At 42.0% G+C, this 15,745-nt stretch overlaps 1 protein-coding gene across 5 annotated transcripts in view; it reads right to left on the bottom strand.

Annotated features, from left to right (window-relative positions):
- Window positions 1-15,745, bottom strand: part of larp7 (La ribonucleoprotein 7, transcriptional regulator) — a 39,689-nt gene that overhangs the window by 20,822 nt on the left and 3,122 nt on the right. For 3 of the 5 annotated variants that reach the window (XM_078406447.1, XM_078406458.1, XM_078406438.1), the window contains exons 2-8: window positions 12,483-12,707; window positions 11,942-12,042; window positions 8,294-8,377; window positions 5,622-5,786; window positions 4,172-4,280; window positions 3,745-4,083; window positions 3,528-3,663 (exon numbers count right to left, since the gene is read on the bottom strand). In XM_078406447.1, the coding sequence (XP_078262573.1) occupies window positions 3,528-3,663; window positions 3,745-4,083; window positions 4,172-4,280; window positions 5,622-5,786; window positions 8,294-8,377; window positions 11,942-12,042; window positions 12,483-12,684 (1,136 nt within the window). In that variant the 5' untranslated portion in view covers window positions 12,685-12,707. Of the gene's footprint in view, window positions 1-3,527; window positions 3,664-3,744; window positions 4,084-4,171; window positions 4,281-5,621; window positions 5,787-8,293; window positions 8,378-11,941; window positions 12,043-12,482; window positions 12,708-15,338; window positions 15,532-15,745 lie in introns of all 5 variants that reach the window. The other 2 variants (XM_078406432.1, XM_078406422.1) reach the window with 1 other exon arrangement.

Here is a 15,745-nt window from a genome sequence, read left to right as displayed (position 1 = left end):
CGGAACGAACAAAGAAAGAAACAAATGCAGACTTATCTCCTGGGCAGACGATTCTAAACCTACAGTGCACTTACAAAGTGCTGGAGTAACTCAGTGGGTGTGAAACATATAAATTGTGAAAATGTAAACCACTGCCTAATGCGAGACCTGTAGGCATAGATTTTCTAATAAATAGAATATATTGAAAGAAAAACCTGAGCAAAAACAATGTAGATAGACGTAACTGAGATGATGGTAATACTGCATGGTCTTTTAGATAAGACCTTATATTGAGGACCCTTTTTCAAGGTAGCTGCAAAAGAAGGGTCTCGACCCGAAATGTCACCCATACCTTCTCTCCCGAGACGCTGCCTGACCCGTGGAGTTACTCCAGCATTTTGTGTCTACCTTCGATTTAAACCAGCATCCAAAGTTTTTTTTTCCTATATCAAGGCACTATTCTGAAGGGAGCAGTAGGCATCTCCAGTATTCGGACTAATATTTATCCCTCACACATAACTAAACATTGATTATGTCTTCATTAGATTGTTATTATATGATCTTATTATATACATAGCAGTTTCTATATTTTCTACAGCAAGCTGCTGTAAGATTACTCTCTGATCTACTGGCCATTTGCAAGCAAACATCGTGGAAGATAATGAGTTTGGTGAGGCACACACTTTGATCTGCCCAAAACCTTTCAGTACAACAAAATATCGATATGGGTTAGGGGATGCAATGAAGATTGGTGCAGAAAACACATATATTCGGTATTTTACTTTAAAAATAAACTGAAATGAATCTTGAATGATAGACAATAGGAGGCCATTCAGCCCTTCGAGCCAGCACCGCCATTCAATGTGATCATGGCTGATCATTCTCAATCAGTACCCCGTTCCTGCCTTCTCCCCATACCCCCTGACTCCGCTATCCTTAAGAGCTCTATCCAGCTCTCTCTTGAATGCATTCAGAGAATTGGACTCCACTGCCTTCTGAGGCAGAGAATTCCACAGATTCACAACTCTCTGACTGAAAATGTTTTTCCTCATCTCTGTTCTAAATGGCCTACCCCTTATTCTTAAACTGTGGCCCCTTGTTCTTGACTCCCCCAACATTGGGAACATGTTTCCTGCCTCTAACGTGTCCAAACCCTTAATAATCTTATACGTTTCGATAAGTTCTCCTCTCAGATAAATCAGGATAAAACAGATCCTTGATTTAAATTACTGCAAATATTCAGAACAATAACCAACTGAGTCACATTGTTTAGAAAAAAATTGTGTGCTAATGCATCATTGTGCAGACTATCTTAATTCCATTAAACAAAAGCAGATATTGAATTAAGCACATGGCCCCATTTGCTGCCATTTGCAGCTTGTTAACATGCCGGCACCACCCACTGAGGCAAACAGGTCTTGATACATTGCTAGAACAATAGAAACTCAAAGGTCCAACCCCTTCAGAAAAGGTAGCTAATTAAAATCACTTTACCTGAAAGAAATATAAATACCAGTGACTGAGAAGCTGAAATAGTCATTTGGCTGTAGAAGCGAAGAAGGAAGGTTGGAAGAAATGAAACAAGGATATCCTTGGAAGAATTCAGTTTGGTAAAAACTGTAATACTTGGTTTGTGTAAGGTCTTGAGGAGGTTGCCTTCTTTTACTGGTGCAGCATATTTTCCTTTACCTGAGAATATTGATGTAAAATGTCTCCTATTACGTCAACTTAGAAGCCTTTCTGTGATAGTACAAGTAAGTGCTTTTATGTTGAAGTAGCAGTGGATATTTAATTCTTTGCCTACTGCACCTTTTTCAAGCAAGTTGGTAATAACTTTAATGACATTAAGTGATGTTAAATTTCATTAGATTTTTAAATTATGTTTTTAAAAGTTGTGGCATGTAAAAATAGTTCAATTTCACTTGAAGTGTTACATAATATATTTAATTGGTCAGGAAAAACATGGAAACTGCTGATACAATTGAGGGAACTGAGCATTAACAAAAGTTTTTAACTGAATGGGCTATAATTTTACTCTGGAAAGAACAACTAGCTAATACACTGCACCACCACTGCAATCGTGCAATGCTGTTCCTCTTTATTTGGTATTGCACTTCAGCAATGGTGATGCACTGTCCAGTATCAACATTTTTATGTCTACTTTTAATGCCAATCCTACCCCTCTGTATCCCTAGTTTCATCCGGGTATTAACACTGTTGCTAGTCACTCCAATACGTGAAACTTGCTGTTCAGGTTACATTAGTAAGTACTCACATGTTGGAATTCCTAACCTACAGTTTTGGCATACACATGTACTACAAAGTGTCGGTGTAGTATTTTCATACTTGCCCAACTCGTGATCTCCTGCTCACCTAACAGCAAAGCATTCCTTTTTCATAACATTTAGTAAGTGCTTTTTGTTAGGGTAACAGTGGAATACAAATCACATCGGAGGTTTGCCATAGAAGCTTTTGGGATTTTGTGTCACTGGGGTGGGATGTGATTTGGTTAGGAAGACCCTTTGTTAACTTAAGGACTTTGTTACATAATCTTTAATGTTCCTCTTTTGCAGGATGATTCAATGTTATCAATTGTTTTAGAGATCCTAATATGTAAGCATTTGCTGTGCATTCTATTAAAATTAAGTGCTTATCATATTGGGATTTCTGCAACAGTTAAGGCTTGTTAAGTGCAATAATTCCTGGTGGCTTTACAAAGGCCATGGTGTGAGCATGAGAATATCTCGTCGTGCATTTTTGGACAAGAGTAAACGTGTACACTTTTATTTTGGCAGAAGGGACAAGATATTGCTTTAGAGCCTCTAACATGCGAGTGCTTGCCATCTCGGTTTAAGTAAGTGCTCTCATGTTGGGATTTCTACTGCACACACTCGTAAAACCCGAGGTTTGTACACTGCTTATAGATTGCTGCAAGAAGTACACCATGAAATTGAGTGGCAAGAATTCCCTAACATTCATGCACTTGCTGTTTTGAGTTGTTGCTGAAGTAAGTGCTTTTATGTTGGGATTTCTCAACACACACTCCGATTATATCCAAAGTCAGAAGCAAGACTTAAGAGGAATACCTGTACTGAATTGTTTTAAATAAGTTATTGTAGTAACCTTTGTATGGGATTTTTTTTGTTGCAATATTCATTCCCAAGATGACCCAATTTTGCAATGGAAGCAATTGTGAGGTGGGTCCTCTAACATGTGAGAACTTGCTATCCATGAAGTAAGTGCTCTCTTGTTGGGATTCCTGCCTCATGATAAGACCTCATGGATTTCTGCAGTGCATTTTGGATCTTGAAAGCTTATTGTAGTTTTGAAACACCAACATGGAAAACTTGCTGTTTTATCTTGCAAGTAAGTGCTTCATATTGGTGTTTTAAATGTACAAACCTGTATCATGAAATTGTATTATACCATCACCCCACTGATCCTAGTTCCTTGGATGATTTAATTCTATATGCAGTACAACAACTAACACCATTCATTTACTGTTTGAATCTGGTACTGGAAATATTCCACTTCCATTGTCTACTTACTTGGATAGTACTCTCAGAGGAATAGCCTCTTCTTCCACCTTGTGTCTATCTTTATGTTTTTTTTTCCGTTTTCTCTTGCTTTTGGACATGGATTCGTCTTTTTTATCACCTGATCCATGCTCTTCTGTTGAAAAATCTTAAAAATAAAACAAATTGCTTAATTCAACATACAGTATGTATTCTGGCTCTTAATCTGAATGTTTTAAAATCCACCTACCTTTGATGTCCCTTTCACTGTCTGTTTTCTCTTTTTCTCTGTCAATTCTTCTCACTTTTGTAGAGGACGCAGATTCCAGCTTTTCAGGACTATGTCTTTTCCGTTTCTTCCTACTGGATTCTTCTGCTATTTTTTCTCGTTTTCGCGTTTCACCTTTTGATTTGGCTTTGCAAGGATCTGACATTTTGGTTTCATCGTGTACAACTCTGCTCCCCTTCACTTTGTCTGAGGTCTCAGCATGTTCTTTGTGGGACTGGTCCATTGCCTCAGCAGTTGACTGACTAGAGCTTTCGGTCTTTCGAGATTTCTTCTTTTTCTTTTTCTTTTTCTCTTTCTCCTCTGCAGAGAATGGTTTTGAAAAAACTTGAGAACTATGAATAAACTTGTGGAAGATTTGTGCTACCAAGCTACTTAATAAAATCTTTACCTGGGGTATTGCCATCACTGGAGTTAAACCCAGGAACAGGCTTGTTCTTTACTGTTTTGGGGAAAACGCCAGGTTTTCGTGGTGCATCTTCTGGTGGATTATTTAACAACTTGGAAATAAAAAAAGTTTTTTCACAAAAAAACATTTTAAAACATCATGGCTACATTAATTGTTTTTATTTTCATGCACTCACTACTTGTGACAACATTTAAGGGAATTAAATTGATTGTATCATTCGCAAGAATTCTGGGGGCAATCTTCATTAGTAGCCCAATAAATAGGGAGTGGATTGAGGGGAAAAGCATAAAGGAATTATTTATACATTCCATTTCCCTAAAAGCATTGCTTCTTTAAGTACTAGCTAAGAATCGCGATATAGTCGAATGGTTCCAGACGATTGGAAAATTGGAATATTATCCCACTGCACAAGGGAGCAAAGCGGAATAGTGGGAACTAGGCCGAGCAGAATAGTGGGAGCTGTAGGCCGGTTAGTCTTTGACTTTGGTGGTTGGTAAGATTTTAGAGTATTAGAAAGGATTTTAAAGAGTATTTAATTCATGATAAAATAGGCTGAAGTCAGCATGGTTTTGTGAAGGGGAGGTTTTGCTTGAATCTGGAATTCTTTGTAGAAGTAAATGGCAGGCCAGTCAGTAGATGTAAGATTTTCAGAAAGGCTTTGATAGGTGCCACACGGTAAGATTTTCAGAAAGGCTTTGATAGGTGCCACACCTGAGGCTGCTAAGGAAGATTAGAGCCCCTGGTAAGCAAATATTGGCATTGATATCAGGTTGGCTAGATGGCCGAAGATAAAAAGAGTGGCGGTAAAGAGGCCTTTTTTTCTAGTTTGTTGCCAGTGACTAGCGGAGTTCTGCAGGGGTCGGTGCTGGGGCTGCTGCTCTTTACATTGTGTTAATGATCTGGATGAGGATATTGAAGGTTTTAATTCTGAGGCTGTGACTTCAAGTGGGGAGTCTAGGAACAGGGGTCATAGCTTCCGAATTAAAGGGCATTCCCTTAGGAAGGACACAAGTAAGAATTTCTTTAGTCGGGGTGACGAATCTGGAATTCTTTGTCACAGAAGGCTTTGGAGGCCAAGTCAATGGATATTGTTATGGCAGATATTCTTGATTATTACTGGTGTCTTGAGATTATTGGGAAAAGGCAGGAGAGTGGGGTTGGGAGGGAGAGATGGATCAGCCATGATTGCATGGTGTAGATTTGGTAGGTTGAATGGCCTAATTCTGCTTCTCACCACTTGTGACCTTATGACTTCCGATACATGCACATGCAGACCCTTCAAATTTAATTAAGATAATTTCTGCTCTTAATTCACATTTTTCCTACACACATGCCAATTTTCACAAGTGGGCACTTTTTTCCCCACATTTCCCCCACATAACCCATGTTTTTCACATCTCATGTTAGCTTTTGCAAGTTTCTCTCGAGTTACCTCAATGGCTTTCTGGGCCCCTGATGTCGTTTCAAACTCCACAAAAGCAAATCCTTTTGGGTCACCACTTGTTTTATATCGAGGAATGCTGATGTAGACTACATTTCCACATTTACTGAATACACGGTCTATCCAGCTATGCGAGACATTTTTAGGAAGTAACTCCTAAAAGTAGCAAACAGAATTTTTTATTAGTTTAGTTCAGAGAAAAGTCCTTTGAACACACCGACCAGCGATCTCCCCACACATTAGCATTATCCTACACAAACTGGGGACAATTTACACTTATACAGAGCAACGATGTACGAACCTGTATTTCTGGAGTGCGGGAGGAAACTGAAGATCTTGGGGAGAAAACCATGCGCCCACGGGGAGAACATACAACTCCGTACAGAAGGCACCCGTACTCGGGATCAAACCCGGGTCTGGTGCTGCAAGGCAGTAACTCTACTGCTGCGACACTGCCGCCACATATAGTAAAACCAAAATCTCAAAATTGATTCTGGACAGGAATGTGCGGAGGACCATGGGGCTAAGGCAGCAGTGACAACTGTAGATTGGGCATAGTTTTTAGACATGGGCAACTTGCGCTGTGACTTGACCTCGTGCAAATTCCCATACTTCAGTTGTCAAATCTTTTGATTCTGGATGTGACAAGCAGCATTCTCTGAATCATTTTTTAGATTTAGAGATACAGCGCGGAAACAGGCCCTTCGGCCCACGCCGCCCAGCGATCCCCGCACATGAACACTATCCTACACACACTAGGGACAATTTTTTACATTTGCCCAACCAATTAACCTACGTACCTGTACGTCTTTGGAGTGTGGGAGGAAACCGAAGATCTCGGGAGAAAACCCACACACGTCAAGGGGAGAACGTACAAATTCCGTACAGATGGTGCCCGTAGTCAGGATCGAACCCGAGTCTCCGGCGCTGTATTCGCTGTAAGGCAGCAACTCTACCGCTGCGCCACCGTGCCGCCAGCATCCACCCCCCCCCCCCCATTTTACTTGTGTGCTGACTGCCATCTGTCAGGCACCCCCTTGGACACCAAAATTTGGACAAGAATCGTTTAAGAATTATATGTTTCTATAAGATCCCCTCTCATCCTAAATGCCAACGAACGCAAGCAATATTCTCAAATCCACTCCATTCTACTTTCTCCAGAAACCACTACCTCTACCACTAGTTCACTCCCCCCTCCTCAAGTACTTCACCTACAACTGTAGGAGATATGACATGACCCTACACATCCACCCTGGGACCCCCCAGCTCATTTGCATTAGATGTTCCTGAAAAAGTTAATTGCCTGCTTTGCAGTTAGTAACCATTTTAACTCCCACCCCCTTCCCATCTGTCACCCTTTCTGTTGGGCAACTCCATGCAAAACACATGATGCTCCACGAAGGCACAGGAAAAATAGAGGAAAAGGATCTTGTTCAGCTTGTGTAGTTTACAACCCAACAGTATGAACATGGGTCTGAAGAAGGGTCTTTTTCTCCAGAGATGCTGCCTGATCCTCTGAGTTACTCCAGCACATTGTGTCCATCTTTGGTATATGCAGGCATTTGCAGGTCCTTTCTACACAGCATGAACAATGAATTCTCCCATTATAAGTAACGACCCCTTCCCGCCCCCCCCCCCCCTTTCGTGTACTTCATGATGCGCACCCATCGCTCAAACTATCCTGCCCATCTTTCCCACCCCTTCACCCCCTTCCACTTATCTCCCTGACTACATTTCACTCCTCTCATCTCCTTTTCAGTTCTAGTCTGTTGACCCATCTGCCACCAAAGTTCCTCATTTGTATCCACCTATTACCCGCCAGGCTCTCTCGCACTCCTGCCTCCTTTCCAGCCCTCCCTTCCTCCTCCCCCACTACCACCAGAAGGGTCCCGACCTAAAATATTACCTGTCCATTCCCTCCATGGATGCTGCTTGGCCTGCTGAGTTACTCCAGCATGCTCTGTTATCCTACACCCACAAATTTCTTGCATTATCCTACCTCAGCGATGGAACACCAACCACGATTCACCTCTGGGGGTTAGATTTGCTTTTTGTGTTTTTGTACTGCCGCAGATAATTTGTACTTTGGCTGAGTTTAGATGCCTGTGATACTGCTGTAAGCAAGTTGTTCATTGTACCTGTACCTCCCTGTATCGGTGCATATGACAAGAAACTTGGCAATAACAATTGCAGGCTCACCACCAATTTTCCAGCAACTGATGGTCCGGCACCTTTAATACGGACAAAATTATGAGTGCACTTAAATCCCCCCCCTCCCAAAATGCGGTGCTTAGGCCGGGTGAGGCATCCAATCAACCTCATTGGGACTTCCATGGCCGATTTGGCAGGTCAGATTTAGCCGGAGAATCCATTCCCATAGCCGACTTTGCTTGCTGATATCTCTGCCTCCCATGCAGAGGATTCTAGTACCGTTCGACTCCTTTTGGAGGCCGTGCCATGTTGTTCTGGCAAAACGGATAATCCAGCAAGTTTCTGGAACCAAGGGTAGTGGTGCCGGGTGCTGGAAAATCTGTGGTTGACCTCTACCATGCTGGCAAGGTCAATTCGCAGGATCACACAGTGGTAGTCCATGCAATCAATGGCTGTCTTCAGCTCTAATGGGAAATTCAGTCACTGATCATACCGAGATTATTCATACATACCACATAAATTGTACGGGCATCAACATCTTGCGGTTGGACTCCCAATGCCAGGCGTCGCCTTATTTTTGTCGCTTCCACATTAAGCTGTAGATAACAATTTGAAGAACCTTTGTTTTAAACTATAAATTAGATTAGAAAGGAACTTGCTTTTCAAGGTTCTCCTTGCAGTTAATGAGTAACTATTTTCCATTTTTACCCTAACTGTTGGAAATCTAATATATAATAGCAAACTGTTGTATGGCGTATCTGGGACTCGCGATATGATTGAAGACATCAGGTGGAAGAAGATATCAAGAATGGAACTATCCAACTGTCTGTAACCACCACTTTCGATAAACAGGTTATGGTGATGCTTATCTGCTGTGAATCCTGTTGTTAAAGGAAAAATAATAGGAAAAAGGCAACTGTGACTGCAGCCTTCTGGTCTGCACTTTTTAAATCATTGGGCAACATAAGGTTGAATAATGGATGGATTTACAGCTATCTCCGTTCAATCATTTATGTACCCCACAATTCATGTAAAAACTAGCCAAATCCTCCACGGTGTGTATTTTCCTGGCTCAAATGGACATTATAGTGTGCTCATCTTTAAATCATCTAATTCATTACGACAATCTAAAATCTTTTGGAAGTGCAGCAACAAAACTTTTACCAAAACTGTTGCCCCACTTCCAAAAGATTTTAGATTGTCAGTTTCAGAAGGCAAGGTTCAACCTATTGTGATACAGCTTTCAAAGAGTGTATGCCGCTCCCAGTTGCAGCTATATCTTCAATTTATCTAGTACTGTTTGAAAAGTTTGTAAGATCATAAAAATAGCAGCAAAAGGTGGTTGTTCATTCCCGAGACTCCTCTGCCATTCAATGAGATCAAGGTGAGTACAACTTTCCTGATGCTCACTTTCTGAGCCTTCTCCCCTTAGTCATTGCTTTTCTTGCTGATTGAAAATCTATGTATCTCACTTTGAATATATTCAAGGATTCAACCTCATTGGCTGCCCCTTCCTTTGTGTTTTAATAGTATGTGTTAAATATATGTTTTTAGCGTTCTTTAGCTTGTTTTATGTGGGGGAGGGGTTGGGGGAAACTTTTTACTAATCTCTTACCTCGACGGAGATGCAATTTTTTTCCGTATCGTATCTCCGTCTGCACTGCCGGCTAACATCGAGGAGTTGGCGGCCTTTGCTGGAGACCGACTTTTGAGAGCTCCACCGCAGGGAGCCTACGGCACTTTAACATCGCGGAGCCCGCGATCCCTTTGCCAGGGATTGACCTCGGAGTTCCAACTGTGGGTGCTTGCGAACTTAACATTACGGAGCCCGCGGTCTCTGGTCAGAGACCGACTTCAGGAACTCCAAGCCGCAGGAGCTTCGACCGTCCCGACGCGGGAGCTTCAACCGCCAGCCGCGGGAGCTTTGATCGCCCCGACGGATGGTTCGGTTCGACTGCCCCGACCGTGGGGAATAAAGAGGAATTTCATTCCTTGCATCACAGTGCGGAATGTGGGCAATCCGCTGTGGTGGATGCTTATGTTAACTTTTATGTATTTGTGTATCTTGTTGCTTTTTTTTTTCTTATGGCTGTATGGTAATTTATATATCACTGTACCTTAATTGGTACATGTGACAATAAAAGACCTTTGAAACCTTCACTGCTTTGACTTCCTAAGTGAGGCAGAGGGATTCCAAAGATTCGCAACCCTTTGAAAGAAGAAATTCTTCCTCATCTCTGTCTTAGCTTTTGTCAAGTCTCAGTCTCACATTTTTAATTAGACCATGCTCTCTCCAGTCTTGATGTCACAAAAGCAGAAATACCCTCCGAGCATTAACGCTATCCAGCTCCCTAAGAACTTACTTCTCAAAAAGATCACCTTTAATTCTTCTAAATTCCAATATGCACAGGCTAACCTTTCCTCATAAGACAATCTTTACACCCTCCGTCAGAACCTGTTCCGAAGTGCCTTAAATAAAGGGACACATTCTTCGCTGTACTCTAGATGGGGTCTCCTTACTTTTATACTACCCTCTTGAAATAAAAGCCAGTACCCAATAAACCTTAATTACCTGATGTACTTGCACGTCAGCTTTCATGTTTCATATGTGTGGTCCCCAAAACCCCCAAGTGCTGTAACCATTCAAGCTGCAGCCACTATTCTTTTAAGACAGTACATTTCAGATCAAACCACTCTAAAAAAAAACCTTGTGTAGGAAGGAATTGCAGATGCTGGTTTACTCCAAAGATCAACATAAAATACTGGAGTAACTCAGAGGGACAGGCAGCATCTCTGGAGAGAAGGAATGGGCGATGTTTTGGGTCGAAGACCTTTCCTCGTTAACTCTTTCTCACTCTTGCCAAACATCGGAAACAAATGTGATTGTTGCGCCATCTAGTGTTACTTTATGCCTTTTTACTCTTTCTAAACAACTTTTATCAAATTTCCTCAACCTTCAATGTAGAAGAATAACCTGATTAATACTCACATCCTTGAACCAACACCATCATGCGTTTTCTGAAATATTTTGCCCAGAACTAGATAAAATGCTGCTTAAGATTAATGACCCAGGTCCCATCCAAAGGCTGGACTTTTAAATACTGTCATCTGCTGTTTTAACACGTCCTGCTACTATCACAGATTTGTGCATATATGCAATCACTTTCTTTTTGCATATCTTTTAAAATTGAACCATTCACCAAGCTACCCCCACTTCATTCTTACCAACAAAGGGTATCAATTTATTTAAGATCCCCTCTCATCCTTCTGAATTCCAGTGCATATAAGCCCAGTCAATCCATTCATTCATCATTTGTCAGTCCCGCCATCCTGGGAATTAACCTACGCTGCATTCCCTCAATAGCAAGAATGTCCTTCCTCAAATTAGGAGATCAAAACTGCACCCAGTACTCCAGGTCTCACCAGGGCCCTGGACAACTGCAGTAAGACCTTCTTGCTCTTATACTCAAATGTTTAACATGTTGTACCGTTTCATGTACCCTCAATTACCTGATCAAAACAATTAATTGGTGCCTCCTTCATGTTAAAGGTGACTCTAATGCCCCAGTCGAACGAACAATATACTCATAAAGCATTACATTGGGCATTTGATGATGACGCTTTGGAAATTATAATCTGGGAGAAAATTAGAAGGAGCTTGATCAAAAAAATACTCAATTTTTAATCAGATACAATCAGCGAATCAGGCTTGCTTCTCTTTTGATCCACCATGTTTGCCCAAGCGCCTGCTAATTTTCTCCCAGATCATAATTTCCAAAACATCATCATCAAGTGCCCAATCTAATGCTTTACGAGTATATTATTCGTTTCACTGGGGCATTAGTCACCTTTAACATGAAGGAGGCACCAATTAATTTTTGTTTTGTCCTCATTATATTTGGTATTTTATAATCTTTTAACACCTAAAGACCACATTACCGTTTCAGTTCAAAGAACATGTTTTCAGCCAAATGACATCCCAAAATCACTTCCTTTTTCCACAGAATACCTACCTCTTCTAACATACCGATGCTGCCTTTCTCTGTGAAAATCTAGAAATTAAGTGACATGGAATTGTAAAAACTAATAATATGAATGCATAGCTTGCATTGTATGGATGTGTACCGCCTATTCACAACAGTAACATGATTCCAGCTCACCTCAATAACATCTGATTTTTTTAAAGCCCTTGCAATCAGTTTTACATCTGTGGTTAATTTTTTCATCTTGTTGAACACTGTCAGCACAGATATATCAACATCTAGGGATAAGAAAAATAATAATTAAATATAAATAAATGTAAATCTTTAATTGTTTATCTTACTAAAACTCTTGTTTGTTTGTTCCTGAACTACAGCCAAAACGGTACATGATAGCGTGACAATTTCAGGCCCACCTTACTCAGTCGTCCCTTTGGTGCTAATGGAAGAAGTTTCATTGAAATCAGTGTTATATTTTTTAAGTTATTCACATTTTAAAGTTTAAATCTATCTCCTAGGGAGGGAGGGGGGATGGAGTGGGGGGGGGAAGGGAGGGGGGAGGTAAAATGGAGGGAGGAGGGGAGGGGGAGGAAGGAGGGAGGGGCGGGGGTGGCGGAGGTGGGGGGGAGGGCGGGAGGAGAGGGTACTGCACCAATGCAGGAGAGGTTTGGGCCCCAACGGGTCCACTTGGTCTAGTATTATATTATGAGTCACTACTCACATCCATCTCTGGATTTCTGAATCTGTTCCTGGAGGAAACGGTCTTTGTGGAGGTTTACGTCACCAAACCAAAATTCCACCTGCTTTTTAATCTCAGAAAGCACCTTGTTTACGCGTGACCTTTTCTTTTTCTCCTTTTCCTTCTTCTGGATACTGGACTCCGTAAGTGCCGCATCACTTGACACTTTTTCTGTCTCTCCCATATTCAGCCCAGCAAGGCAATAAGCTATTTATGAAGGAAATACCTGCATTAAGCTTATCAAGAATAGTTTTAAAACATAAGCATCAAGATGGACTTCAAGAGCGGGCAGATTGTTAAGAGAAGTTATTTTAAACTACTGACTAGCAGTTTACAGGAATGCAGAACCACCACCTGAGACCAGTTAATGCGACTTAGTATCACATTGGATAAGGCTTAACCATTAAAAGAATCTGCTACTTTTTTGATCTAGGCTTATACTTTTATGCAACAATAAGCTGTCACTTATACAGATTAGCTTTGGGTAGTAGCATGCAATAAATGATTCAACAGACAAGATTATTGATTTAGATAAAAAACAAACACAGTTTGCTGGAGTAAATCAGCAGATCAGGCATCATCACTGTACAGGGTCAGGCATCATCAATTTACTGGGGCCAATTAACCTACAATCAAACCTGCCTTTTGTGGGGGGGGGGGAGAAACCGGAGCAGACGGAGGAAACCCACATGGTCACAGGAAGAACATGCAGATTCCACACAGACAAAACCCAAGGGTGGACCCAACGGGTCTCTGGCACCATGATGCAGCAGCTGTGCCAGGTCTGCCCCAGCGCCACCCTAGAGGACATGAATAGGTGACGTTTTGGCTCGGGACCCTTCTTCATTCTCCCTCTGATTTAGAAGCTTCGCCAAAAGAGCCTATTTTCAAGGGTAGGCAAGAATGACTGGCCTCGATATTTATACAGCTTTTAGTCAAACTTGGAATACAGTCTCTTTAATAAAACTGAAGTGGGCATTTTAGTTTAGTTTAGAGATACAGCGTGGAAACAGACCCTTCGGCCCACCGGGTCCGCGCCGACCAACGATCACCGCACATTAACACCATCCTACACCCACTTGGGCCAATTTTTACATTTACCAAGCCAATTAACCTACAAACCAGTGTGGGAGAAAACCCACGCAGATCACGGGGCGAACGTACAAACTTCGTACAGACAGCACCCGTAGTCAGGATCGTACCTGAGTCTCCGGCGCTGCATTCCCTGTAAGGCAGCAACTCTACCGCTGCGCCACCGTGACCTCACCGAGGCATCAATTGATAAATTCTCTACTGGCAAGAGTACCCAATCTTTCTGAGTAATAATGGCTGTGATTTGTTGGGTCAATTATGCCAGCTCCAGGACATTGACAGATGACTTTCTCAAAAGTATCTTTATTAATTAGGGGAGCACCAGTAAATTAGGGGAGAGCACCAGTAAATTAGGGGAGCACTAGTAAATTAGGGGAGCACCAGTAAATTAGGGGAGAGCACCAGTAAATTAGGGGGGCATCAGTAAATTAGGGGAGAGCACCAGTAAATTAGGGGAGAGCACTAGTAAATTAGGGAAGGGCACCAGTAAATTAGGGGAGCACCAGTAAATTAGGGGAGAGCACTAGTAAATTAGGGAAGGGCACCAGTAAATTAGGGGAGCACCAGTAAATTAGTGGAGCACCAGTAAATTAGGGGAGCACCAGTAAATTAGGGAAGGGCACCAGTAAATTAGGGAAGGGCACCAGTAAATTAGGGGAGCACTAGTAAATTAGAGGAGCACCAGTAAATTAGGGGAGCACTAGTAAATTAGGGGAGAGCACTAGTAAATTAGGGGAGCACCAGTAAATTAGGGAAGGGCACCAGTAAATTAGGGAAGGGCACCAGTAAATTAGGGGAGCACTAGTAAATTAGGGGAGCACCAGTAAATTAGGGGAGCACTAGTAAATTAGGGGAGAGCACTAGTAAATTAGGGGAGAGCACTAGTAAATTAGGGGAGCACCAGTAAATTAGGGGAGAGCACTGGTAAATTAGGGGAGCACCAGTAAATTAGGAGAGGGCACCAGTAAATTAGGGGAGACCTTATGACCAAGCAACAACCAGCCCCAACACATCCCAGTCCAATATACAAACCAGCCTCCCCATTCGCCCTCCTCCCCCTCCTGATCAACGCTATCTACACCATGCTGCCTCGGGAAAGCAGCCAATATAATCAAGGATCACTTATTATATCACATTCGTCTTTTCCCCACTCCAATCAGGCAACCATGTACCACCTGATTCAAGAACAGTTTATCCCCCTTCGGGTGTCAGACTCTTGAATGGACTACTTGTAAGCTAATGATGCCGTGATCACCCAATGTATCTCGTTGCGGCCCTTGCAAATTTTATTTTTATCTGCATTTTCTCAGTACCTGTAACAACATTCTGCATTCTGTTTCCTTTCTCCCTTTTTTTGTGTTACCCATAGTATTCATGTACGGTGCGATTTCCATGGATAGCAGGCAAAATAAAGCTTTTCACTGTTTCTTGGTACATGAGAGAAAAACAAACTAATACCAGCCTATCAGAGGACCCATGTGCCTTGCCATTTGTCAGGAGTTGGAAGCAGGACAGGGGCACCCTCTGTCCTTCCCCCTCAGGCAGTCCTGCTGCCCCCCCCCCCATCCCCCTCCCCCCCATCCACCTCCCGTCCCGTCCCGTCCCCCTCTCCCCCCTTCTCCTCCATAAGTCTCTTTACACTCTTAGTGAGTCACACACACACACAATTCAGCAGATTACATGGAAAAAAGATTCAGCGATGAATCTTGCTACTCAATGACAGGCCTTGGTAAAATAGGCACTCACTTAAACTTCTTGAGATTGGCATGGACCATTAAAGCAGTAGGCGTGAAGGTAAATAAATCAACAGCGTAGAAAGAGCTGGTCTTTTCCTTTTCAACAATATGGGTACGTATTTCCAAAGTACAAAGTAATTTAGTAGATCAAATGTGATTCACAGACCAAATGATGGAACACACCCCACCCAGAGTTGGAGACTCTGAGAAGTTGAGAAGAATGTTAGGGGAGAGGCGCAGCTGTACTTTACAAGTAAAATGAACAATAACGGTAGCTTTGAAAGAAGACAGGAATTGAAAAAATACTTATAATTCACATAGTCAGAAGAGAATGTTGATCGGCAGCAATTAACTTGGAATGGAATGAAGACCACAAATAAGCTGAGATCAGAGAACATGGTATGTAAAGAGGAAAAA

The sequence above is a fragment of the Rhinoraja longicauda genome, chromosome 1, assembly GCF_053455715.1.
Source record: "Rhinoraja longicauda isolate Sanriku21f chromosome 1, sRhiLon1.1, whole genome shotgun sequence".
In the NCBI taxonomy this organism is placed as follows: domain Eukaryota; kingdom Metazoa; phylum Chordata; class Chondrichthyes; order Rajiformes; family Arhynchobatidae; genus Rhinoraja; species Rhinoraja longicauda.
This window is presented reverse-complemented; position numbering and strand designations above follow the sequence as displayed.